Source organism: Phyllopteryx taeniolatus, chromosome 1 (genome assembly GCF_024500385.1).
Source record: "Phyllopteryx taeniolatus isolate TA_2022b chromosome 1, UOR_Ptae_1.2, whole genome shotgun sequence".
NCBI classification, from domain to species: Eukaryota; Metazoa; Chordata; class Actinopteri; order Syngnathiformes; family Syngnathidae; genus Phyllopteryx; species Phyllopteryx taeniolatus.
The window spans coordinates 35206909-35234702 of record NC_084502.1 but is presented as its reverse complement, the minus strand read 5'-3'; the positions used below and the strand labels follow the sequence as shown (position 1 = coordinate 35234702).

Sequence of the window (27794 nt, the reverse complement as noted above, 5' to 3'; positions counted from 1 at the left end):
GACGTTCTTTGGGAGACAATGGCAAAAAACTGTTTGATCACTGTAAAGAACGTTTTGAACAATGATTTGCAAATCATGTTTAATTGAATACACTACAAAGACAAGATATTTAATGTTCAAACTGTTAAACTTGATTGTTTTGAGTAAATAATCATTAACTTAGAATTTTATGGCTGAAACACGTTCCAAAAAAGCTGGGACAGGGTCATGTTTACCACTGTGTTACATCACCTTTTCTTTTAACAATAAACGTTTGGGAACTGAGGACACTAATTGTTGAAGCTTTGTAGGTGGAATTCTTTCCCATTCTTGCTTGATGTACAGCTTCAGCTGTTCAACAGTCCCGGGTCTCCGTTGTCGTATTTTACGCTTCATAATGCGCCACACATTTTCAATGGGAGACAGGTCTGGACTGCAGCCAGGCCAGTCTAGTACCCGCACTCTTTTACTACGAAGCCACGCTGTTGTAACACATGCAGAATGTGGCTTGGCATTGTCTTGCTGAAATAAGCAGGGGTGTTCATGAAAAAGACGCAGCTTGGATGGCAGTATGTTTCTCCAAAACCTGTATGTACCTTTCAGCATTAATGGTGCCTTCACAGATGTGTAAGTTACCCATGCCATTGGCACTAACACAGCCCCATACCATCACAGATGCTGGCTTTTGAACTTTGCGTCCATATGCAGACTCGTCACCGTCCTTGATGAGGCCGATGACAGTGGTGTCATCTGCAAACTTGAGGAGTTTGATAGCCGGGTGCGCTGGAGTGCAGTCGTTCGTGTAGAGAGAGAAGAGCAGCGGAGAGAGGACACAACCTTGGGGCGCCCCAGTGCTGATGCTGCGTGTGGATCACATTCACACTCATGGTAAATGGGAGACGACACACACCTGTCAGGCTCCCATCATTTCAATTTTTAAGGGACCAAAAAAACATGCACACCTTACAAAAACATTATTTGCTTTATTGGCTGAAATGAAGACATTGATAGTGTGTGGGCGCATCCCAACGAGCAAGAGCTACAGTAGATTACACAACGTACCTCGAAAATGCATGTTTTACAGTTATGACCATAAAATAGGGCTAATGTTTGCAAACTGCAAGTTGCAGTCACAATTTAAGACCATGTTGCATGACTAATATGGGGGACCAAGAGTGCCAAAATTAAATGTGTCATTATATAGATATCATTAAATGTCATGAAATGTAATTAATTAATCAAAGCACAAACTGAGTCAGTGCATCAGGAGCCACTGCGCATAGATGGTGACAAAGAATTTGGCTAAATGTCGTATTCCTGATGTCAAGCCACTCTCGAACCACAGATCATGTCAGAAGCATCTTACCTGGGTTAAAACATGAAAACAAGCTGAACTGGACTATTGGTATGGTCTAAAGTTCTATTTTCAAATGAAAGTGAAATTTTCATTACATTTGGGAATTAAGGATGATAATCTCTGGAAAGAGTGGAGACAAAGTGACTTGAAGTGTAACATTTCCAGTCAGTGATGGCTGGGCTTCCATGTCACGAGTTGGTCCAACGTCGGCGCAGCTGTTTACCAGTATATTTCAGAGCACTTTATGCTTCCTTCTACTGACAAGCTTTACTGAGATGTTTATTTCATACACAGACAGGATGTGGCACAAGCCACAACTGCGAAAAGCTGGTTCAATAATCGCATTACTCTGCTTTATTGGCCCTCAAACTCACCAGACCTTAACCCCATAGAGAATTTATGGGGTAGTGCCAAGAGGAAGCTGAGACGCTAGACCAAGTAATGAATGCATATGACAGAACATACAGTACTTTCCAGAGGTCCAACATTTCTACATTAAAAACAATTTCAATTGGATCTCAGGGAATATTCTATTTTGGGGGCACAGTGAATTTGTTTTTTTATGCTAGGTGTAAACTATAGTCTAAGATTTTAAATCAGCTCATGCTGCCGTTGAGCCCCTTTTCACACTGGCCATCTGATCTAGCTTTGTCCCTACTCATCCTGTGGTGAAGGTACCAATGTGCAATGGTGTCTCACTATCTGAATGCACATACATAGTTGTAATTGCTGTGTGAGAACAAGTTCTGTCTGAAGGGGTCAGGCAAATAAAGGCTGGTGCTACCGTGACGTCTCCATTGTGTAGCCATTCCATTTGCTGGGAAGTGGCTCAGATGAATCTAGGACGTTTTGTTCATGATAACAGGAACTTTGGTCTGACAATGCAGAACCTAAACCTTCATCAACTAACAGTTGAAACACAGTTTTGACAGAAAGGACCAGAATAGTTTAAAGGCAACAGTATGTTTGATATATTTATCAAAATAGATTTATCAACACACTACAATATTACATTTCCACACAAATACTCAAACAACAAAGTAAATCAAAACACTGCAAAAAAAGAACAAATTTAGGCACACTCGGTTTGATCACCTGGCATAGCAGTTTGCTTCTAAGACTACTTTAAAAGTGCATTTCAAACAAAACCTTCTGCATACTCATCACCCTGTAAACAATAAACATGTGGAAGAGAGAACAGTCTGTGGGGTTTAGCAACAGACAGCTGTTCAGTTGAGTTGTTTTTCTATTTCTTCAACATTCCGTGTGTCAAGTTTGGGGATTTTCCTGTCTGGGGGGGATCAAGAAAGACAAAAACAGTGTCAACATTCTGATGTTCACAACTTCAAACTGGTTGTGGGGGAGAAAGGTACCGAAATGGATCTCAATTTGTCTGATGACATCCATTCCGTGCTCGCTGTCCACCATGTTGATAGCGAAGCCTCGCCTTCCAAAACGTCCTGTACGGCCAATGCGGTGAAGGTACGTCTCATTATCGGCATTGCCGTCCATGTCCACAGGGAGGTCAAAGTTTACCACCAGAGATACCTGTTCAACATCGATGCCTCAGGACAAAAGAACACAGACAGACTTTAAACGCTTAATAAAAAGTGTTATATTTTTAAAGAATGTATTTAATTCAATGTGTGATTGGCCAGCTAAAACGTGTTAGTTGCTGTTGGCAAATGTCTGTCTGGCGACTTCAGTTTTATGTCTTCTTTAAAACTTTCCTTAGGAAACATTTCTATGCTTCCAAAAAATGAGTATAATCTATTCATAAATAGCCACATGTTAACTGCAATGTCCATAGCTTTTAATTCTTTAACGCTGTGAAGCATCTCTGCCAGGCATCTGCGTGGACAACTATTACTATCAACACTCCCCACCAGAAATATTGCAACAGTGAGTAAGACCATTTTTTTATTTAGTTTTTTCCTGTAGACTGAAATAATTTGGATTTTACAACCCCAATTCCAATGAAGTTTGGATGTTGTGTTAAACATTAATAAAAACAGAATACAATGATTTGCAAATCATGTTCAAGCTATATGTAATTGAATACACTACAAAGACAAGATATTTAATGTTCAAACTGATAAACTTTATTGTTTTTAGCAAATAACCATTAACTCAGAATTTTATGGCTGCAACACGTTCCAAAAAAAGCTGGGACAGGTGGCACAAAAGACTGAGAAAGTTGAGGAATGCTCATCAAACACCTGTTTGGAACATCCCACAGGTGAACAGGCGGGTGCCATGATTAGGTATAAAAGGAGCTTCCCTGAATTGCTCAGTCATTCACAAGCAAAGATGGGGCGAGGTGCACCTCTTCGTGAACAAGTGTGTGGAAAAAAAAAGTCAAACAGTTTAAGGACAATGTTCCTCAACGTACAATTGCAAGGAATCTAAGGATTTCATCATCTACGGTCCATATCATCATCAAAAGGTTCAGAGAATCTGGAGAAATCACTGCATGTAAGCGGCCAGGCCAAAAACCAACATTGAATGCCCATCATCTTCGACACTGCATCAAACACCGAAATCAATGTGTAAAGGATATCACCACATGGGCTCAGGAACACTTCAGCAAACCAATGTCAGTAAATACAGTTTGGCGCGACATCCGTAAGTGCAACTTGAAACTCTACTATGCAAAGCAAAAGCCATTTATCAACAACACCCAGAAACGCCACCGGCTTCTCTGGGCCCGAGCTCATCTAAGATGGACTGATACAAAGTGGAAAAGTGTTCTGTGGTCTGACGAGTCCACATTTCACATCGTTTTTGGAAATTGTGGACGTCGTGTTCTCCGGGCCAAAGAGTAACCATCCGGACTGTTATGGACGCAAAGTTCAAAAACCAGCATCTGTGATGGTATGGGGCTGTTTTAGTTCCAATGGCATGGGTAACTTACACATCTGTGAAGGCACCATTAATGCCGAAAGGTACATACAGATTTGGAGAAACATATGCTGCCATCCAAGCAACATCTCTTTCATGGACACGCCTACTTATTTCAGCAAGACAATGCCAAGCCACATTCTGCATGTGTTACAACACCGTGGCTTCGTAGTAAAAGAGTGCGGGTACTAGACTGGCCTGGCTGCAGTCCAGACCTGTCTCCCATTGAAAATGTGTGGCACATTATGAAGCGTAAAATACGACAACGGAGTCCCCGGACTGTTGAACAGCTGAAGCTGTACATCAATCAAGAATGGGAAAGAATTCCACCTACAAAGCTTCAACAATTAGTGTCCTGAGTTCCCAAACGTTTATTGAATGTTGTTAAAAGAAAAGGTGACGTAACACAGTGGTAAACATGACCCTGTCCCAGCTTTTTTGGAACGTGTTTCAGCCATAAAATTCTAAGTTAATGATTATTTGCTCAAAACAATCAAGTTTAACAGTTTGAACATTAAATATCTTGTCTTTGTAGTGTATTCAATTAAATATCGGTCAAACATGATTTGCAAATCATTGTATTCTGTTTTTATTTATGTTTAACACAACTTCCCAACTTCATTGGAATTGTACATCAAAGGGAAAGAGCCACATTCACCTCTTCCTGAATATGATATTCAACTTGGACAAAAAGCCTTTTATGTAAAGAAACAAGATTTTTTAGGTGATTTAAAATACTGGAACAAGTGTTGACTGAAAATAGATTCAAGAAATAACACTGTCAGTAAAAGGTTCCACTTCTTGCCCCCGACAAACTGTTGTTTTTGATGTTGTAGGTCATTATTGTGTTAAAAATATTACTTTTAAATCCCACTACTCTTCAATGTTTGACCAGTGTGGTGGAGGATACTGTAATAAACCAAATCTGTTTACATTCAAAGCACCATCCCAAGGACTAAACTTGCACATTACCTTCATTTTTTTTTTTTTTTAAAGTGCTAATTCTGTCTCCAATTTACCAGCACAACCAAGTTTCTCCTTTTCCTCTTTATAGGTTCGCTCAGCCTGATTGGATAGTGTTAAACCTTGGAGAGTTCATGGCACTCAAGTCTGCCATATAAATTAGCCATCAAATGCTAGCCCTAATATATTTTTTCCATTAAAAAAATATGCAAAACTTTGGTGGTCTCTTACCCCTGGAACAAACGTTTGTGGTGACAAGTACTTTCTCCTTGCCATCTCGAAAGCGTTCAATGATGCTAGCTCTCTGCGTCACAGTTAATTCCCCACTCAGCAGCGCCACACTGTGGCCCTCCTTGGTCAGGTTAGCAGACAGCCACGATGCAATCTTACGAGTCTATATGAGGAGAAATTATGTTTTTAGAAAAAATAATGTCCATCCATACATTTTCAGAGCCGCTTATCCTAACAAGGGTCGCGTGAGTGCTGGAGCCTATCCCAGATATCATCCAAAATCATTTCCCAATGTTCACCATGCATCTACAAAAACTAAAACACTGTTTCCCAACCTTTAATATATATATTTATATGAATATTGTTCAGGAAGGAGTAAGCCAACTTTTATGAGCAAATTATCATCCTCCCACAATCAACTACTCCTCTCGTAGTGTGGCCAGGGAACTAAACTACCAAACTGTGATTGAGTTATAGCAATGACAAAGCAAAAAATAAGCCAGATAATGCTCAACTTGCACCAACAACTTTCAGTACGGATTTGTAGTTTGCTGCCACAAATAAGGAAATGCATCTGATGTTGTTCATGATTATTATTTTACTGTAAATTGTTATAAACACACCATATGGTTTATTTTTGTGTAAAGCTAATTTTCAATGTCTTGTTTGTATGTGGTGATCCTGTTTTTACTAGTTACTAACCCTAACCCTAATCAAGGGCAATAAATGCACAAATACACTGCACAAATAATAGGACATACATGGCAGAAAATCATAGCCTGTGCCACAGTCATACTCCCATAGAGGTCACACAGAATGTTGAACTTGTCCTCCTTGCTCCTGCAGAGGACGTAAAACTGCTTGATGGTGTCCAGAGTCTCCTCCTCCCGCCGCAGTCGGATGATGTTGGCCTCGGGAACTATCATCTCCGCAAACCTCCATACCTCCTCCTCAAAGGTCGCAGAGAAGAGGAGCATCTGGCAGTCTTTTGTTAGCTGCCTGCATTAGTATGACGAGACAGAAAAAAAGGATAACACTTGGGGAACACAGTTTCTGTTGAGTTAGGTCTGACAGCTGTTTTTAACTCATTTTTGGGTGCGGAATCCAAAGCTGATCTCAGTTTTCTCTCTATCACATCAAGTTTTTGAACTATAGATCCCAGTTTTCTTAAAAAAAATATGAAAAATACTGTACTTAAGATATGTGCTTGCTTTAGAAAACTTTTCAAATATTGAGATACAATGAAATATAAAAGAAACAGGCATGACTGCAATGTTTATTTAACACTATTATGTTTTACAATGGATATTGCACAAATCCTCTTAATTCCTACTATGCTAGCTTTCTGTTTGCAGATATTGATAGTACTATTGGCAGCGGCACACACCTCTCACCGCAGTGTCTCAATTGTGACTGCACAAACAAGTTGCCACGTAGCTGGAGATAAGTCCAATCGTAATCAGCTGGCAAGTCTTACTACAGCTAATCAGTGGAATTTTGCTTATCTGGAACGTAAGCTGTGGGGAAAAAAACCTGACGTGCTAGAAAAAAACTGACTGCAATTTTGGAATCAGCATGCCAATTTTAGTTTTAATCAGCATAAAAATCTAACTCAACAGAATTATTATTTTTTTTGTTCCCCAGTTTAATTTCAATAACTTTAGGTGCATTATATTTTCCCAGGTTTAACTCAAGCACTTCCATCACTTGTGCTAAATCCCATATTTACATATATTGCCGCTGTCCCGTGAAAACCAACTTTGTGCAAATTAGGCAAATTTAAATGTTTTCTTATAAATGCATTTCTCTTTGAAGAATGGAGAATATCAGGCAATATTAAATTCTCTTACCACACAATATGTTATTGCAAAAGCAAACGGGTTGTGGCAGAAGTATATTCAAATTGATCAATTTAGCACACGCAATGCGGTTTATTTATTTACTTATTTTAATCGGTTCTGTTCAGCTGCATGGTCATGCAGAATGGTGGATCTATGCCTTTTGTGTTGTAACAGTTTTCCTGTGTAGCAGGGGAGTTTGAAATGCTTTTTTTTTTTTTTTTTTTTAATTATTGTGATGTTTATTGAAAATGCAGCCAACATGATTTGTCAAACCTAAGACGAATTGCGCTGGGTGAGTTTGCGTCTTTAAAATACAGCATCTAAAAGGCTGGTGCAAACCAGCACGCAAAGCAGTGTCAAGAGAAGCACAAGCAAAATGAAACACCAACAAAAATTTATATTTTTTTAGAGCTTCTGAATGATCACCTGACGAAAATTCTTTCAACACTGGATTTCTAGGAGTCTGGGTTATTTCAGTGCACGGTGACAATTGGCAGTGGCCTCTTGCCAAGCAGTTCTTCGGGTATGTTTTAAAAACAATGTTATATAGGATGAGCACATACATACAATGCCATGCACTCGTAACAAGTTAAATCAAACAAAACATGGCTTTTACGGGGTTGCTGGCTTCCCCAAAACTATCAGAGCGATTGATTCACTTTCGGTAACTCTGTAATTCCACCAACACTTCCAATTCGATCACTCCAAACTTAATTTTGCACTTGCGGTGCTCTCCCAAATATGTTGCATTGTGAAAACCATCAGAGGTACCTTAGGGGTAAAAACCTCAAATGTTGGTCTCTATCAATTTTATAGAAGTTTCCAGCAGTGTGCAATCTGTTTGTGAACACGTAATTTAGCGCCTATTTGGGATTTTAGTAAATCAGGCTCTGTTTCACAATTTGTTTTAATAAACCAAGTGTTGAAAATCAGGGATGACGAAGATAAAGTTTGAGCAAATGGACAATGAACTACAGGACAGCCATAAAATACTCACTGTGCTTCGCTTTTTCCATATTTTCTCATGATACAGCCCTATGTTAAAATGGAATAAATCACACAAAGCAAGGTTCATAAAGAGACAAATGAGAGAATTTGATGTGAATTAACTTGATTGGGCTGGACAATCTTGACCTCAACACTATAGAACACTTTTGGATGGATTAGAGCGGTGACAGAGAGCCAGGCCTTCTCGTCCAACATGCTCAGGGAAAAATGGTCATAAATTCCCATAAACTCACTCCTTAACCTTGTTGAAAGCCTTCCCACAAGAGTTTAAGATGTGGTAGCTGTAAATACTGGACCAATGTCATCTTCAGACATGCAAACAACAAAGGCATGAAAAAGGTGACAAAAAAAATAAACATTTTAAGAGGGGGGCCTGGGGGATCCTCAATAATTTTTTGATTTGAACATAAATTAAGCAACCTGGAAGACTCTAAAGCATACAATAAAGCTTAAAAAAAAAAAAATAATTTCACGCAGAAAAACATATTTACATCACTCAAGTCCATGTTGATGTACAAATTTAAGATTAAAATTAAATTTGCCTCATTTCTTTGCTTTTTTGTTCTGGCCTCCAACTTGAGCCAGGCCCATCTCCACCTGCACCTGATGCCTGCTTTAAGTTGTGCCACATGAATAGCATCCTCCTCTTTAAGCACTCTCATTCTGGAAAAGAATTGACTATAATCATTGTCTGTTTCACTTCATTTTTCACTATTACCAACTTCAAAAGCTAATCCCAAATGCATCCTCCAGGAAAATATTAAGTACAACATGTTTCTGTTTTTATTGGCAATTTCTCAATTTGAAGTTAGTGCATTCTCGGTTGTGACATAATCCTTAACAGCGCTCCGTCGCTTAATACAGTTAACCTTAACATCCGTAAACTAATAAGATAATTGTAGCCGCGTTTCCTAATACAAAATGTACTAGCTGATCAGATGTTGTCGCCGATGTTACGTGTGCTTCGCGGTTCCACTTGGGACCACAACCAGGCCCCGACCCGCAGCACCTCAACACGAAAATACAAAAGACCAGTGCAACAAATACCACACTGGCTGATCTGATGAGCAAAAATGTTGCTTAAACGTAAGTGTAGCAATAGAGGATGTCTGCTCCAGAGGTAGGGAGAGTAGCCAAACATTATCCTCAAGTAAGAGTACTGTTACTTGACAATAATGTGACTCAAGTAAAAGTAAATAGTAGTCCTCCTTAAAATTACTTAAGAGTAAAAAGTACACAGTGAAATTATTACTCAAGAACTGAGTAAATAGTGAGTAACTTCTGATTTTTTGTTTTTTTAACCACAGCAAAAACATACAAAAAATAAAATAAAATGTGAATGTACAAATTCCGATGATGCTGTGTGTGTGTATGCACAGTCAAAACTACAAAAAAAACATCTGCAATTTACTGCATGGTGTTTTCTCAAGTTATAAGTGAGCTGAAATAGCTACGTTTGGGAAGACCGTGCCAGACAAATACTACAATGCATGAAATCTGTTGTTTTTGTTCATCTAAATGTAAACAAGAGTAGCGCGCCGTTGCTTTCATTGTAATGACTTTCCCAACATGGGCACGACGATCAGCGGGGCAGGCTAATCTAGTGTGAATATCTATGTCCTGGAAGCCCAATGGAAGATGTTGTGTGAAGTCATGTGACTTTGTGTTGTTTGATTGGTGAAAGATACTTAAAAGTCACTAGCGCTTAAATTGGATGACGCAAACAGCGCCCGATGTCGAAGTCGTAGTCTCGCGCACGAAATAGTTGATGAATAAGCAATAATTGATTTTTCTGGTCTTGTCAACTCCTATGACTTTGAGTGCACAGCCGGAACCCCAGTCCGCCACGGAGTTATATTCACAATTACATCTGTGTGTTGATGGTGGATGTGTGGAATGGCTCTAGCTGCCATCATTCAACGAGTACAAAACTTCCTATGACGTCAATGACGGCGAAACCGCTCTTCCAGGAAAAACTTATCGGCTCAATACGATTTACGTAAATGTCCTATTTTGAGTTGAAAATGGCGAATTTCACCGAAAGATGACTGATTTGGATTTATGCATATTAAACCCTCTGGATTAAAAATGGGATATCACTTAAATTCATATGTAAGTCAAGGCAGATGAGTGAATACTTTTGGCAATATAGTGTATGTATCGAACCATCTATTTGCAGTATGTGTCTGGGATGTTCCTGACCTGTGGATGCGGATGCTCTGGTCACGATGACCCTGAGTGTCGATCATGACATCGGCCTCATCCAGCACAAACATGGTTATCTTTTTGGCCTGAATGACTTTCAACTTAATACACCAGTCCAGGATGGTGCCCGGTGTTCCCACGACGATCTGTTCCTGCAACTGCCTGCCTCGCTCCACTGGGCAAACAGTGACACAGCCAACTCTTCAATTTGAGACCGAGAGATTGTGATAACTTTCTTACCTTTGTTGCCTCTGATGCCGTATGCCAGCTTGACGTCGGGGCAGTGTTTGCCCATCTGCTCCATCACTTGACCGATCTGAAGGGCAAGCTCGTATGTGGGCGCGATGCAAAGAGCCTGGGGGGGGGGGGGGGGGGGTGGGGAAATAAATAAATAAAAGACTGAGTTGGCAAGCATCATCAACGTATGAACATATCAGCAGGTCACATGGCTGACCTGAGTCCACTTGTTGGCAGTGTTCACGTGACTGAGCATGGCCAGAGAAAAAGCAGCAGTTTTGCCTGTGCCTGACTGTGACTGGGCGATCAGATTCTGATGTCTGGAAGCAATGAGAAGAAAAAGTGTTATTTTCAAACATAAAATAATACTAATTAAAACATTTAGGTCATTTACAAATGCTTTGGTAAACTCCAGCCAAGTTAGATGTTCCAAAACTCAGGAGTAAGTGTGTAACGTCATAGTTTGAGCCTTTATCTCCTCACACCAGCAAGTTTCATTCGCGTCACTGTATTTCCTTGTTGAGGTTGCTACATTTGCTTAACGGCAGAGTATGACATTTATTGGAAGGAGTCTACTTAAAGAGGAGCCCCTTATTTGATTGTACATTTTAATCTGATTACAGACGTTTATCTCCGCTTGGCCAGCCATGGGTGCAGGCCTGGCCATCAGGCGCTCGTCTTCGAGCCCCAGCTCCAGGCGTGGCTTCATAGGGGGGCCCCGGTGACCTGTGTCCGGGCAAGGGAAACCTAAATCCATTTATAATATTCATCATAGGGTTCTTTTTGCCGTGCTTTGTCTGGTCCCTCATCTAGGACCTGTTCGCCATTGGTGACCCTACCAGGGGCGTGAATCCCCAGACAACTTAGCTCCTAGGATCATTGGGACACACAAACCCCTCCACAACGACAAGGTGATGGCTCCAGGAGGGGTTAAAAAAAGACTAAAGCAACCGAACAAAACAAAATACAGAATGAATGTGGACCTCTGTCTTCCACATTTCAAACTCCAAAATTAATACCATCAAATGTCTTTGGTTTCAATTGTGTTACAGGTTTGGTCATATCAGTAACCATGTCATCAGTAAAACCATACAAAGTTACTCCCCCATCATTTACAGTAGACCTACCTGATAAAGTAGACTTCACGCTAATCTGATCGGTGTGAACGGTATCGGCCGATAATTAGCATTTTATGCTGATCGGCTTTGTCATAATTCGCCGAGCCGATCAATGACGTCATCAATCGGCTCCGCATAAGACATTTAACTCCGCGTCGCCGTTGCGTATGAATCCAAAAGCTAGTTTATTTTTAGCCTTGTCACGTGTCTTGTGGTGCAGTACTGTAACTATCTGACGGCCAAGAAATTTTTTTACAATCTTGTTGGTTAAAAAACACATCATCGGTGTGGGACTATTTTGTGGTGTCTCAGACAAAGAACACTTAAATTATTTGAAGTCTGTGCACAACTGAAGTACGTTGTGGGGAACGTCATCTAAATGCTTCAACACAAATTTGATTGGCACCTGAAGAATGTAGGAGGAGCATGCCGCGTTCAAGCAACGCAGCGTGGAATTAAAAAAAAAAAAAAAAAAAAAAAGAAAAGCCAAACGGATGCAAACTCTGGAGAACACCCATCCAGATAGCCAGGACAGTGAGAAAGTTAGACTAAGCATGTCATTAACAGTGTTTATTAAAGTAATTAAATTGCAATAAAGTAACTTAATTACAGTAATTTAGCACCCATTATTTCTGTCATATTGTAATGTTGATCTGACCTAAACTTATGTCAGTGGCCAATCCTTGAATGCACCCTAGAGGTCATTGATATTTAAACTTTTGTCTAAAATGCTAGAGAATAATTTTGAGCTGGGATGGGCTCCAGCACGCTCTAGAGAGGATAAGCAGTACAGAAAATGGATAGCTGGATGGATACTGTACTCAGTATACAGTACACAAGTACTGTAATTTCTTGTGTATAATGCACATTTTTTACCCCCAAAAATGGTCAAAAGTCAATAGTGCGCATTATACATGGGTATAGGAGAAAATGAAAAAGACTTTCACATTTTATAAATGTATGCCGCCATCGAGAGGTTATGAAAAAGCTATACATTTTCAATCCACCGCCCCCTAGAGGTTATGAAAATTCTTTACACTTTCACTCTAGTATGCCACCTCGAGGTTATGAAAAAGGTGTAGACTACACTTTCATTCCAATATGACAGGGGTACACATGACTGCATATATGTACAATTGTGCTCATAAGTTTACATACCCAGGCAAAATTTGTGAAATATTGTTTATTTATTTATTTTTAAATACGACTGATTGCTGAACAACAACCATCATTAATTTCTTTATTGTTATGTTTTGTTTAATGATAGTGCTTTTCTGAAATGCTTGACAGTTTAATTTTTAATCCCATTAAAATAAAATGGTCTTTCGCCTGATCCTTGTTTTCTTCAAAGAATTGTACACATTTTACAAATAAAATGCGTAACTTCAGAATAATTATTTGAAAAAAAAAAACAGACATAATACTTCATGTTTTGATCATATGGGTAGATGCAAAATCCTGCATTGTAAAAAGGCATTATACATAGGTAGAAGGGTTTTCCAGAATTTTGGGGTCAACTTTGGGGGTGCCCATTATACATGAGAAATTACGGTATATACAATAAATAAAGAAGTCATAAAGTACACAAGCATATACAATAAATGAACAAGTCATGTAAATGAACACATTGCTCCATCTTGTGATCGGAGATCGTTTTTTTTAAACTTGCTGATTGGTTATCGGTCCCAAAAATCCTGATTGTGTAAAGCCTATGATAAAGTGGTACTTTATATCCATATTTACTTAATATGTCTGTTGATCTGTTTTTTGCAAGAGCGATTGACCCCTGGTTGCCATGTAATGTCATTGGTGTGTACATATTTTAATCATCAATACCGCTAAAAGTAACTGTACTATATAGACACTCCTGTATGGTTGAAGCAAGTGCCATGTATTCTGCCTAGCAGGTGGAAAGCGCAACCGTGGGTTGTTTCTTCGTTTTCCACTAGAGAGCTAGTCTTTCTAATAAGCAGTTTCCTTTTGTACTGCGGCTGTCGGAGGGATCAACAGCCCTGTCAGAATCACTGTAGGCCTGTAGACCTGTCGTTTTCTTTTAAAACAACCCTTTTTCAGAAGTGCCTATGACTTTGAGGTACCTAAGCATGTGTTTCACAGTAACTCACTGCTCCTCTGTTCGAAGGAACATCTGTAATTTGACTTTTTCCCCCCAAAATTAAATATTTAAATGATCCACCTCCAGGAGCGAATATTCCATAATTTTCTTCAGGGGTTATAGATGAAAATGTCCCAACATTTTGGTCTCCCAAAGCCCATACCTTTATCTCATCTCCGTCGAATGTCATTCGAGGCAACCTGCTTGTCCCTCATGAAGCCAAGATGCTAGTTAGCTCTTCTTGCTAGCTAGCAGCCCCTTAGCAAGCTTTTTGTTGCAACTTTCTATCCAGTGAAAACTGACAAACTTTTCTTCCTAATGACTCCTGGGCCCATAACCCGTTAAAAGGATGGTAGTTAATCCTGTGAATTTTGGCACTTAGTCCACAATTCTGTACTTACAAATGATGTCTGCAGAAAAAAAAAAATCCACCCCAAATAGACTTGGTAGTAATTTTAGGATTGTTTTATGATGAAATATTGGATTTTCAGACAGATTTTGGCCCACCCACATTTTGGACATGTCAGCCTGTCACAGGCACAGGTACAGGAGGCGAAGACATTTCCTCACCGAAGTATGATGTATTCTGGGGTGTTATATTTGCCTATATTGAATGTTTGGATGTTTTTTTTTTTTTTTTTTTTTTTTTTTCAAATAAGTGAAAAGAAATAGTGAAACATTTTTATCGGCGCAGAGGCTGAGGACCCCACCCAATCATTCGAGGGGCAGGATCGGGCCCAGGGGTCCACCCGATAGCAACCCGATGGACGGGACACGTCCCACACGAGGGACCCAGGGCGGTCCGCCGGCCCCACCGAGGCGCACCGACATCTGGCCACCTGGAGGAGACCACAGGGACCCAATGCCAACCGCCGCACTCCGTTTTTTTTAAAATAACTATTTGCATTCAGATATGTATAGTACTATGTCAAAAGACACACAACAAGGCTAAAAATAAACTAGTTTTGGGATTTAAATATACTGTACCGAGGGCGACGCGGAGTAAATGTCTTTTGCGGAGACGATCAATGACGTCATTGATCGGATCGGCGAATGATGACATTAAAACCGATCAGTATAAAATGCTAATTATCGGCAGATACCGGTCAAGCCGATCAGATCGGTGTAAAGTGTAATTACTATTTAACTGTTTAGAACAGGAATTCTCAAACTTTGTGTCCAGCTAGGGACTCCTTACAGGGAAGAGATTTTTTTTCCAAGGACCCCCTCATAATTCTAACATTGATTAAACAGATCCTTTTGAGGAAAAAAAAAATTGCCAAACAAGTAAAACTATAGCTGAAATAATATAAATCACAAGTTGCTGTTTTCTCCTTTGTTTCACTGCAAAGCAATACAATCAGTCAGTCAACTTTTATTAAGCAGACTCAGGCCATTAGACAACACATACAGTACGGTACACAAGAAGACAAAAAGAGAGTACATCAGAAAAATCTTTATTTTTAATGACCATAATTAGCTTTTACTCAGGTTGGGCATCGTTTTAATTTGAGCGATTCTGGTCCCGATTCCTGTTCCAAATTATTCTAGATTCCGATTCTTTTACGGGGGTGGGTCAAAAGAGTTTGCATGTATTAAATAAAGGGTGTCCAAATTATGAACACCCATTTTCTTAGAGCCCGCACTGTAGACTAAAATGAACATTTGACTCTGGGTTCTTTATAACCAGTATCAATATCAAACCTATAAAATAAAAGGCAATGTGTGTGGAACTAACCCTCCATTCATCCATCCATTTTCTGTACCGTTTATCCTCACTAGGGTCGTGGGGGTGTTGGAGCCTATCCCAGCTATCTTCGGGTGAGAGGCGGGGTACACCCTGAACTGGTCGCTAGCCAATCACAGAGCACATCAAAACAAACAGCCATTCGCACTCACATTCACACCTATGGGCAATTTAGAGTCTTCAATCAACCCAATTGACTTAATATTTATTAATTAATGTTTCAGCTAAACATTAAATATAGCATTGTTAAAATCGTTATTTGGAACTGTTATCACATCAAATGGTTTATATGTACAAGTTTTAACTTTACTTCCTGTTTTAAGGTTATAGCCTTTTATTTGAAGGGTACGCAATATAACTCCGCATTAAATAAATAAATAAATAAAAATAACCACACGGCACCAGTGATTTTATTTAATTATTTTTTTTTAAATGGCTGGAACCTAATGCTATAAAACATTAATTTCTTTCCTTACCCACCGATGAGGCACAAGGTTAGTGTTTGTGATATTGTAAGACACGTTTGTGAATTTTGTCCCAATTCATTGTGATGTAAAGTTGCTACGGTGAAGTTTTAGCTCAATGTCAGCTTTTTTTCTGTCATCGGCTCTTACATTGGTTTGAAGACTAAAATAAACGCTAAAAACCATCTGTGCAAAAGTGCAACCAACTGTTTACCTTGTTAGCTGTATCAATGTTGGCATAGACACATTTTATTGTTTCACTCACCCAATTGACTGAAAGCTCCGTGTGGTGTATGTAGGTTCAGGTTCGGAGCGTGTCAGACGCTACACATCGTGAACGCATCCTTTGCACAATATAATCTTATTCCAAATGTTGCACTGAGGTGACTGGTCATTAATTTTAACAAAGTAAAGACACACCGTTCGCCGCCGTTGGGCACAAGCATGTCTTCGTCCGTTTTCGACGCTTCTTCGTTGGTTTTGGCCACTTCTTCGAGAGCAGCGGACTAGGCATCGAAACTGGGAATCGACATTTTAAAATTTTAACGATTCCGGGAGCACCGAAACGTTAGTCCTGGTTCCAATCGGTTCTCGATGCCCAATCATACTTTTTACCCGATTCCCTTACAAGAATCAAAGAAACTTCACTTACACTGTCCAGTAAGAAAGTATTTATTTCACAGTCACACAGGATGAATTTTTTGCTAAAAATTTACTGAATCGATTTCCTGCCACTGAATTGTTTCAGATCGTATCTTTTTAAATGAACCAATATCATCCTTGAATCGAATCGGCTACCACGAAGCGAATCATTGCTAAAACGAATCATTACACCCCTAGTTTAGATAAATGATTTCTACATAAATCACTTGCAATGCTGTGCAACTATTTTTCTTACACCATTACAGTTAACGGGTGTTTAACTGCGAGGTGTTACTTTTCTCACTGGCGGGCAAATTGTTCTTTTTATGCAATACGCTTGGAATCAACAAAAAACTCCTATTAGCAAAACATAAAAATGTGTGATGCACAAAATTTGCACAGATGTCAAGAGATTAGAGATTTATGGCCAGAGAATGCTGTGAATATAAATGACTGATTCGGATAAAAAAACAATACTGTTTGATCAGAAATGAATCTGGAAATGCCAGCATAATCATCATTATTTTAAATGTACTGAGGTTGTGCCTCAATATCAATGCGATCGCAGAGAAATGCACAAGCCATGTTTGCTTCAGATGGGAGGAGACCGGTAGAAAGTCAGGATTTAGCATACAAAGCCTACTAGTGAGCAGGGTTGGTTCACAGTGTCTGTTACAAAGGCGGCTGAGTTGGAATTTCTCTTACCTGGGTCTTTGAAACTGATTGATCAGGTATTCCCTGATCTCCGGGTCAACTTCCGCCAAGTTTTCACATAAGCTGCTTCCTTAAATACCCCCCCTGTTGAATGTTCTTTTATGGTTTTGGTCATGTTTTTATTATTTATTTACCTGCGGTTGCTAATATAATCCTTTGTTTCTTTTAATTTTCAGAGTTTCTTTTAATTTTCAGATATCTTTTTAGGTATACTTTTACTTTCACTTAGATTTTTCATTGACTGTAAATTATTGTTTTAATTCAGTGTTTACTGTGAGCATTACGATAGATGTTAGATAGATGGTGTTGGTGCTTTAAAAGCCTCTACTTTTTAAGAGCTTTGCCGCCATCTTGAGGCATCCATTTGCAATTTTTAAAAACGTTTTTTTTTTTGGGGGGGGTGCTGACAATTACATGTGGATTTTCACTTTTTCCGGCAGGGCTCGGGCCGTCCCCTGCAAATAGCCAGGTTCACTGTACAATACAACTAATTAATTAGGCTTTGTTATTAAATATTCCCCTTTGAATCATAAAAATGTTTGATACAGTAAAAATATTGTACATTTCAATTAGAAAATGGCGCAACTTGTCAAATTTGTGTCTGTTAATTGATAACTTCAAACTGTAAAAGCGTAAAATTGACTCACGGCTGTGCCAGCATCATAGGTAGAGCCTTCTCCTGGATCATGGAAGGCCTGTTGAAGCCCATGTCATAGACCCCCGTCAACAACTCCGGTTTCCTATTCATGCAAGAAAAAAATAATTACAAACCAAAAATTACCAATCTCCCTCGGTAAGGAGTTGGAGAGGTGTGCTGAATGATGTTGCCAAGTTGAGCTGTCAAAGACAGATCAATTTGGGACTACCGCACTTGTTAATAATACAGGCTCAGCATTTCTGGAATGTCATCCATCCATCCATTTTCTGAGCCGCTTATCCTCACAAGAGTCGCGGGAGTGCTGGAGCCTATCCCAGCTATCTACGGGCAGGAGACGGAGTACCCCCTGAACTGGTTGCCAGCCAATCGCAGGGCAAATATAAACAAACAACCATTTGCACTCACATTCACACCTAGGGGCAATTTAGACTCGTCAATATACCTTCCATGCATGCTTTTGGGATGTGGGAGGAAACCGGAGTGCCTGGAGAAAACCCACGGAGGCACGGCGAGAACATGCAAACGCCACACAGGCGGGGCCGGGGATTGAACCCCGGTCCTCAAAACTGTGCGGCAGACGCTCTAACCAGTCGCCCACCATGCCGCCTTTCATTTCATTCATTTGTGCAATTGCAATGCCTTGATTTTAGTGAGGTTAGTACAGAGTCATAAATGCTGCATGTTAGTACAGAGTCATGATTGCTATTGTACTAATAGGCTAAAATAAAACAGTATGAAGACGCTAAATATGAAATAATCACTAAAATTTTACATAACATATATACATATATTAGGGATGTTACAGTCACACTTTTTTGCACCCGAGTCTACATCTTTGATTTTAAGTCTCTGCAGATAGAGTCCCGATCCGATACATATCACAACCAAAACTCAACTTTTAATATTTAAAAACAACCAAAAAATATAGTAGTCACAACTAAAATAATAATATTAAATCGAAATTAAAAGCAATATACATTTAGCAAATCAAAATATATATATTTTTTAATCTAATTTACCCAAAACAGGAAAATTTCAGTCTGAATTCATGTCAAACAGTCAGGGGTGAAAATGATAATCTGCTGCTCCTGTTGTGTGCACCTTGGCCTCTGAAGGGCAATGTGGTGCGATGCATGTATGGAGCTACGTTTGTAGTTAAAAGTAAATAAATAAAATAAAATAAATACATTTTAAAAAAAGAATAGAAGAATGTCAGGATAAAACAATTTAACTCATGTTTCACAGATTAGGAAGTATATGCTGTGAGTATTGTTAATTTAGGGTCTGTATGTGTTATTACGGAGTTTGTTATTTGAAGGTAAATCCCACCCGTGATCGAATGCTAATTATTCTAGCTAGCCTGTCAATGGGGGGTTCAATTGACTGTTAGCATTCAGCTGGCGATTTCTAAAACAATCATGTGTCTTGTATTTAAATATATGTAGCATACATGATCTCACCAGATGGCACCATGAGGCCCAACCTCGGACATTCCCGGTTTCCGCTCACCCACCGAAACAGACGGCCACTGGGTTGCCTGGTTTATCACACACGGACGCTAATGGAATTACCAGCCAGTCCGAAGGAGCTCATCAAAGTGGAGACTAGAAATCCTGACTCCTCACCCTCAATCAGTTAGCAGCTACCCCAGAAACCTGGACTCCCAGGCATGCCAAGATAAAAGTACAAGGCCATTTGTCCTCTGAAATGCAACTCGTTAGGAAATCTGGGACAATGGATGTGCTTTTTCTTTTTCCCTTCCTCCTTTTTACACCAAATCCACCTGTTCCCCGTGCGGACTGGACCGGCTGAACATACGGGAGATCGATCAACCTGCCTAAATTGTGTTCCATGCAACGTAAGTCCAACTTGCAGTCTAATAAAAGTACAGATTGGTGCATATTTGGGTTTAAATTAACGAGAACAGGAACCCCCAGCTCTATGCATTGTCATCGCATGCTCATTTCCACTCTCACATCAGAAGTCAGTCTCCTTTGCCAATGTTCGCCTGTCCTTTGTTTTGCTTTTCCCTGCATTGTTCCCCTGTAGATTCCCCTGTTAGATCTTATTAAACTTTCTATAAAAATCCACTACCTGCATCAGTTGTGTGTGTTTGGGTTGAACAAAAGACCTCTGCTTATCAAGAACTCATCTAATTCCTGTAGCAACCTTCAGATTACGAGACAGAGCTTTTTGTCACTTTGTCCTGAAGTTTTATGCATCTAAAAAGAGACGTGGTGCCCCTTTGAGATAAAATTTTATTCTAACGTTAAAACAAACTCACGCTAAACCAGAAGTAACGCAGGCGTCGCTCCCAGCTTATTCTTTTCACCTAAATTAATTACATTTTTATCCAAACCAATATATGCTACATATACAATATGTGCAATTATTTTTCTTGCGCGTTTAATTTAACAGTAAACTACACCTGGGGTATCATTAAACTAGTGATAGATCAATTATCGGCCGGGCCGATGATCGGGGCCGATATTTGGCATTTTGGGACATATCGCATCTCCCTTTTTTAAAATCTGACAGCCAATAATTTAATACTGGTTATTTTGCCTCTGATGCAGCTGCGGCTAGTGGTGACTTTTCTTTCCAGGAATCTCCCGCCTACAGCACTACCTGATTGGTTACCAGTGCACACCACTGCACGGGTAACTGGGTGAGAAAGTTTTACCAAATGGAGACGGTCCAGGGAGCAAATATATGTTTCAAAGGTAAGTTAAGGCAGCAGACTTGACAAAAACTGTAAAATATCTTAGTCCTCTACAACGCTCAACTACTTATAACATTACTATGAGCCCATTAAGGTTATATACAACAGTCCCAGCAGACATGCCTGTTAAGTTTTAATCACGTGTGTTTGCTTACAGTAAATGTACTTTTGATCATGCACAGCGCATCGAGTTACCTTGTGTATTAAATGCACTGTATCAATAAAGCTGCCTGTGCCTTGGCTTGAGCTAACCCCTGCTAGTAGACAACGTGAAGAGGTTAGCTCACAGGCTAACACCTAGCTAGCTGCTAATTTGCCACATCAACCATATTAGTTATTCCGGGGGAAATATTTAACCACTTGAAACATGGTTGCTAAGAATATTGATAGGGAAATAGTCAGTGATAAAAGTAAGAAATGTGTGTGTGTGAGAGAGAGAAAGAGAAAAAATACAATTCAGTTAGTTTTATTGCAGGGAAGCACACCGTGCGAAGGGATGGCTAGAGAATTGCGTGTGCGTGACAGCAAAGCATTCGTGTCTAAAACTGTAGGGAAATAATGGCTGTTTAAATATTTCTGCTGCTACAGGAGGAGAAGGCAGCTGCATATGAACAGACGAGAATGATGGAAACAGCCACAATAGGCAGCTGAAGCTGGCTATAGGGACGTGGAATGTCACCTCCCTGGCAGGGAGGGAGCCAGAGCTGGTGTGTGAGGTCGAGAAGCTCCGACTAGATATAGTCTCAGATTCAGGAGGAGCAGTGTGGTTTTCGTCCTCGCCGTGGAAAAGTGGACCAGCTCTACACCCTCGGCAGGGTCCTCGAGGGTGCATGGGAGTTCGCCCAACCAGTGTACATGCGTTTTGTGGACTTGGAGAAGGCGTTCGACCGTGTCCCTATAGGAATACTGTGGGGGGTGCTTCGGGAGTATGGGGTACCGAACCCCCTGATACGGGCTGTTCGGTCCCTGTACGACCAGTGTCAGAGTTTGGTCCGCATTGCCAGGAGTACGTCGTACTCGTTTCCGGTGAGGGTTGAACTCCCCCAAGGCTGCCCTTTGTCACCGATTCTGTTCATAACTTTTATGGACAGAATTTCTAGGCGCAGCGAGGCGTAGAGGGGGTCCAGTTTGGTGGCCTCAGTATTGAATCTCTGCTTTTTGCAGATGATGTGGTTCTGTCCAGTGATGCAGCATCCCACTTCACTTCATACTGCCATCTAGGATTTATCAGGGCCAATAAATTCAGTCTTCATTCCAATAATTTGAATTGGTTCCAACTAATGTATTTAGCTGTAATTTGATTGATATTTTGAAGGCAGCTAAACTTAATACAAGGGACTAAACGAGATTTTAAGTCAGTCAAACAACCTGATGCATGTTTTATTTTTTAGTCAACTATTTTTTTCAGTTTGCTTCTTTTTAACTTGAAATAGAACACGTTTATTAAATGTACCCAATATTCAACATTTTCTTTAAAAATAAAATTGGTTGTGTTCAATGGAAAAAAGTTCACAATAATACATTTTAGAGCTTTAATTGCGATACCGCAATATTTTTGCTCCAGGTTATCATACAATCGGAATCTGATCCTCCCCCATGCCTAAGCGGGACCGTACAAAAAAGAATGAACCGTGACTTTGAATTTTGTGCAATACAGTAACATCCCATTTAGTTCTGTCGACTGTGAAACTGAAGTACGGTAAGCATTACCTGGCTTCTCACCAGGATATGCCAGCGTGCTCTTCCTGATAAATACAGACTATCCCTTGAAATAAAATTATAAAATTTTAACAATTTACGCTAATTAGTGCCTTTAAATGAGCATGTTCATAGGAAATAAGTTCAAAATGAAATTCAGAATGGCCAGTTATATTAGTGTGTGAATTATTGTAGATATATTGAGAAATAATGAAATTATACTGTTTTACTCTAATCTGAAGGCGTTTTTTGACCAGATTTTCAGAAGGCAATATCACACGAATGGCCGGTTTTCCCCACACAAAAAGCTAAATTTCTCCAGAACCCATCATCCGATTTTCTACATTCTTGGTGCGTTGTACTCAGGTTGAAGTGGACATTCCAACCAGACTGCATTTTGCCAGATTGTCATTTTTGGGTAATCTTGTCACGTTGCCACTAGGGATGGGTAACGAGAATCGTTGGGAACAGGCCCCAAAGTTAACGAAACCTTTGAATCGTTCCCCTATCAATTCTATTTGAATTGATGACATCATTGCGCATTTTACACAGCATACACATCGCATGGATCAGCCGGCATTCACACAACTACTGGCCTCTACTGGCCTCAAGCGGTATTAATATGCTACATCACACTAAGTATTCTAAGGGTGCCAGATTGCCACCAGGAGCAGCAGTAAACAACTAAAATCAACACCAATGAACTATAAATGACTAGAAACTACACCACTTTACCTATTAAACCCTATCTGAACAAAATAACAAAAAGATGGGTTTTAACGCAGTCCAAATCTGATACAGTAATTTTAACTATAGAAGTGCATTCTGTGGAACAGCGCATGCAAATTTTCCAGGTGTTACGCTAAAACACACCCTGCCAGAAACTGCGACCCGAAGTTTCACTTGGCTGCTAAGGGGTAGTATGGTGTCATGCATGCATGGGCATGCACGTTTCTGTAAACTTAAGAGTAGAAGAACAACATCACAATAGAACTTTATTAAACTTGTTTTTCACAGATTAGGAAGAATATATGCCTGTGAGTATTGTTATATAAGATGTCTGTATGTGTCACTACGGAGTATGTGTGTGAATATTCGTTATTTGAAGGTAAATCCCACGTGAATCCAAATTTTAGCTAGCCCGTCAATAGGATTTTCCATTGAGTGTTAGCATTAAGCTAGGAATTTCAAAAACAATGTGCGTCTTGTAATTCAATATACAATGCGTGTAATTCTTTTTGTTGTGCATTTAGCATAACAGTAAACTCCAAATGGGGTGTCATTAAATAGCTTAAGACATGCTAAGGGAGGGCAGAAGAACATAAATCACACGCTTACTGCAAGATTCATAGCATGCGTTCAGGGTGCGTTTACAACAGGAACTTGCATACACACGTCATGGCACATTAGTTGCTTTTCTTCGATGACAACATTTATATATTATAACGAGAAGCCTGGATATAATATCTAGCAGGTGTTTTTTTATTTTATTGTTTCAACTTTTTAAATTATTATTTAAAGTCCCCTAGATGCTTTTTCTCCCCCCTTACTACAAATTAGAGAATCGATAAAGAATTGAATCATTGAGCAATATCGAAAATGGAATTTGAATCGCTAGTTGCTACTAGCAATAGCATTTGCCATACGTCATATACACTCACACTGTCTCTTCAGAAATTCAATTGGTAATAGACACCGATATAAAACTTACCACCAATAAGAGCAAAGCTCTTTTCCATACTCAAATTAAGGAGAACAGCAATCCAATCAGAGCAAAACTTCTTTACATATCGAATATTAATGAGCAATCCAGTCGTCTCATCAGCCAGGCACTTTGGACCAACTAGAATACAGGAAGTCCTCGAGTTACGACGTACTCGACCTACGCGTTTCTACTTTACGATGCCCGTGCCTCGTCCGCCATTTTGTCCCCAGCACCAGTGTTTCTGCTTAACTAGTACATAGTGCTCATCTGTGTTTGTGCGCCGGGAGTATCTTTGCCTTTTTCGCCCTCCTCTTTTCACACTCTCAGCAGTAATGGTAAGTACTGATTCTTATTTGTTTTTATTTTAATGTATTTTAGTTTCTTTATACGAATTGTTACCCTTTCCTGCTACGGTCACCTGACCGTGGTCGGGAGACGCAGGGGAGACGCCTACTCCAGGGCCGAGGTTGTCCTCCTCTGGGTTAACTCCCTTCTCTCGTGGCACAGCTGAGCTGGGTGGCGGCAAAAATAAAGGCACGAAGCACCGATTTGCTGCTTTAATGGCTTTATTAGCTCCTCTGCACATTCAATGTCAATGGGTCCTCCGCTAATTGCTACTCTTCCCTGGTCGCCGTCACGTCACTTGCCACTGTACACACTCGCACCTGCGCGCACTCCTTCCTCCTTCACAGTCCCGTCTCACTCACACATCGACGCACACGCCCACACACACACTGAGCTTGCTGTCACAGTCATGTGGGACAATACCCGTAACAGAAGTATTTCGACGTAAATTTCAACTTTAACGGTGAAATCCAATTTACGCGGAAATTCGGGTTACGTCACCAGCGTAGGAACGGAACTCGTTCGTAAATCAAGGACTTCCTGTAGCTTAAAAAAGGGCATCCTTGGCATTTCCAACCCAAATTATCTTGCCAATTGGATAAAAGTACATCAAATATTTATATACAGTATACATATAAAACAGGTGTAGCATAGGAAATTTGAAGGGTTCTTGGTCTGGTTGGGGTTGTCAGTGCACAGCTGGCTACGGTAACGTGGCTTTTAATCAAAGCCAGCATATTAAGATAAGTTTTTTTATTCCCCCCCCCCCCAAGCAAATTAAATGAACTTGAATGTGATTTTGGGGTGGTGTTGTGTTGATGATGGTGCGCAATGGTGTATGATAGCAACTAGACTTTACACCGATTGTATCGGGCTGATCGGTATCGGCCAATATTTTGCATTTTATGCTGATCGGCTTTAATGTCATAATTCGCCGATCCGATCAATGACGTCATTGATCGGCTTCGCAATAAACATTTACTCCGCGTCGCCGCGTGCACAGTATATTTTAATCCAAACGCTAGTTTATTTTTTTAGCCTTGTTGCGTGTCTTTTGATGTAGTACTGTAAATATCTGACGGCTGAAGTTATTTATAAAAAAATTAAAAGTAAAAAAATGTTTAAAAAAAAAAAAAAAAAAAAAAAAACATCTCGGCAGTGTGGGACAGACAACACGTCGGACACAGGCAACACGTAATGCCCGGATCAGACTACAAGACAAATTTTCTCTTTCAAGATTGCACTGTCAGACTACTGCAATAAAATCTTGTATTCCAATACCACTGCATCCCGTTTTTTACGATCATTGGGCTTTATCTCATCAACTCAAATGCGACCGGATACACTCGTTCCCGTGGCGACAACAACAAGAGTGGAGCGAACAGACTGCATTATAAGGACAAAATGGGGAAAAACGTGTGTTGGTGGTCCCGGTGCTCAGGTCAGGAGGACGTTCGTTTAAGGCTTGCTTGAGGTATTTTCACGTACTTTTAAAAGAATACCGCTCACAAGCAGGCAATAAAATGTTATGTAGCCTAGCAAGCTAGTGATACCACAAACGGTTGGACATAAACATGCTGCCGTTCTGTCGAATCATGCTCTAAAGTTTCGATGTGGGTGAAGTAATTGAATTAAAAATAATCTAATTACAGTAATTTAGCACTCATTATTTCTGTCATGTAATGTTGGTTTGACCTGACTGATTAGAATACACGATCTGACTAGAGCAGTGATTTCCAACCTTTATTGAGCGAAGGAACATATTTTACAATTTAAAAAAATCTAACAGCAAAAATGTCACAAAAAGTGGATACATTAATTACTGCATGTACTTCCTGCCATCTAATAGAAGACCATTCATTTGTTCTGTCTGTCACTATGCCTCACAGGGATAAATAGATGAACAAAGATACATTATTTATTGTAAATATAATTTTTTTAGCAATGAAGTACACAAGTATATACAGTAAATGAACAGGTCTTTTAAATGGACACATTCCTCCATCTTCGATCGGATCGGTGATCGTTTTTTTTAAACTCGCTGATCGGTCCCAAAAATCCTGATCGTGTAAAGCCTAATAGCAACACAAGTTATCATACCAACTTGAACGATGCGGTGTTTGGTAACGCAAACAAAATGGTATTTATTTTGATTTCCTGAAAAGTAGTGATTTTTGAGAGGCAAGGATTCTTCCCAACAGCGATGACAAATATTTTGTATGACATTTTTCTTTGGTGGCTTCCCATGAGATTTTTCCAATGTAAAATATGCGCCTTCGCTCAATAAAGGTTGGGAAACACCGCCCTAGACTACCGTGCTGGCAAATGGTACGGTTCCTTTTCTGGAAATGCATTTGTTAAAGCTTATGATACGCTGCAATGGAGTTTGGCCTCCATGGAAATGGACTCACAGGCGCAGCTCCTCGAAGGTCTTGACGGAGAACAGCGGAGAGGTGGGGTCCCGCTGCAGGACCTCGACCTCATGTCTACTCCTCACTAGAGTGCGGCGGATAATTTTGTTGAGCAGGGACACTTCAGCCAGGTCAACTTTGTCTCCTTCCCACTTTCGATCTTGTCCGCCCATGTCCCTCTCGAAATTTCCTACGCAGCCGTCAAAATGGGGTGGTTTACAAAAAAAAAAAAAAAAAAAAAAAAAAAAAAAGCCATTAGTTGATGAAAAACGGAGTAGAAACGTTGATTTTTCGTCACGTACCGTTTACATCTCTGGCGATGTTCCCTGGACGATTCACCAGAGTCATCTTCTTTGTGGGATCAAACTGTTGAGAAAAAAGATTATTAGTTTTAATAAGTTACGAAAGTGCTTGGCAAACTTTTAGCTAGCTCTCATCCAGCTTCCCAGAGCACGTCAGATAGCCATCATTAAAAAAAGAAAAAAAGAAAATCACCTGCACGCGAGCAGAGTTGGCCTCCTGCATATCTGCCTCGTGCGCCCACGAGTCCTTGAACATGTTGATAATATTAACGGCGAACGTAATATAAGTTGAAGCTTTCCAGAAGAATTTCGGGGTCGATGTGGCCTGATGTCCGGTGAACGAGGTGACAAATAATTAGTCCCGACGAGAAACGACAGCGACCTGCCTGCACAACTCTTGTGGTGGCGATGCCTTCACAGACATCCGGGGAAA

The 27794-nt window shown here is 40.1% G+C and overlaps 1 protein-coding gene across 2 annotated transcripts; it reads right to left on the bottom strand.

The window, feature by feature from the left end:
• Positions 1-942: 942 nt before the first annotated feature.
• LOC133486368 (ATP-dependent RNA helicase DDX19B-like) lies at positions 943-27794 on the bottom strand. Of its 2 annotated transcripts, XM_061791391.1 has the most exons (11): positions 27555-27793; positions 27362-27425; positions 27060-27249; positions 18168-18260; positions 10940-11042; positions 10726-10840; positions 10483-10660; positions 6193-6430; positions 5432-5594; positions 2710-2901; positions 943-2627 (listed from the first exon to the last, which is right to left on the bottom strand). In XM_061791391.1, exons 1-11 carry the CDS (start codon positions 27615-27617, stop codon positions 2566-2568), a joined length of 1461 nt encoding a protein of 486 aa, XP_061647375.1. In that variant the 5' UTR covers positions 27618-27793; the 3' UTR covers positions 943-2565. The 2 variants fall into 2 exon arrangements, with proteins under 2 accessions (XP_061647375.1, XP_061647383.1); XM_061791399.1 differs by lacking the exon at positions 18168-18260 and having other exon boundaries at positions 27555-27794.

What these genes read in the sequence shown, in the direction of transcription:
- LOC133486368 (XM_061791391.1), bottom strand. Translation starts at nt 27,617, where the DNA reads ATGTTCAAGGACTCGTGGGCGCACGAGGCAGATATGCAGGAGGCCAAC. An exon ending in CATCGCCAGAGATGTAAACG is followed by an intron (nt 27,250 to 27,361) that starts GTACGTGACGAA and finishes ACGGCTGCGTAG; the next exon opens with GAAATTTCGAGAGGGACATG. An exon ending in AGGCTATGATTTTCTGCCAT is followed by an intron (nt 5,595 to 6,192) that starts GTATGTCCTATT and finishes CTCCTCATATAG; the next exon opens with ACTCGTAAGATTGCATCGTG.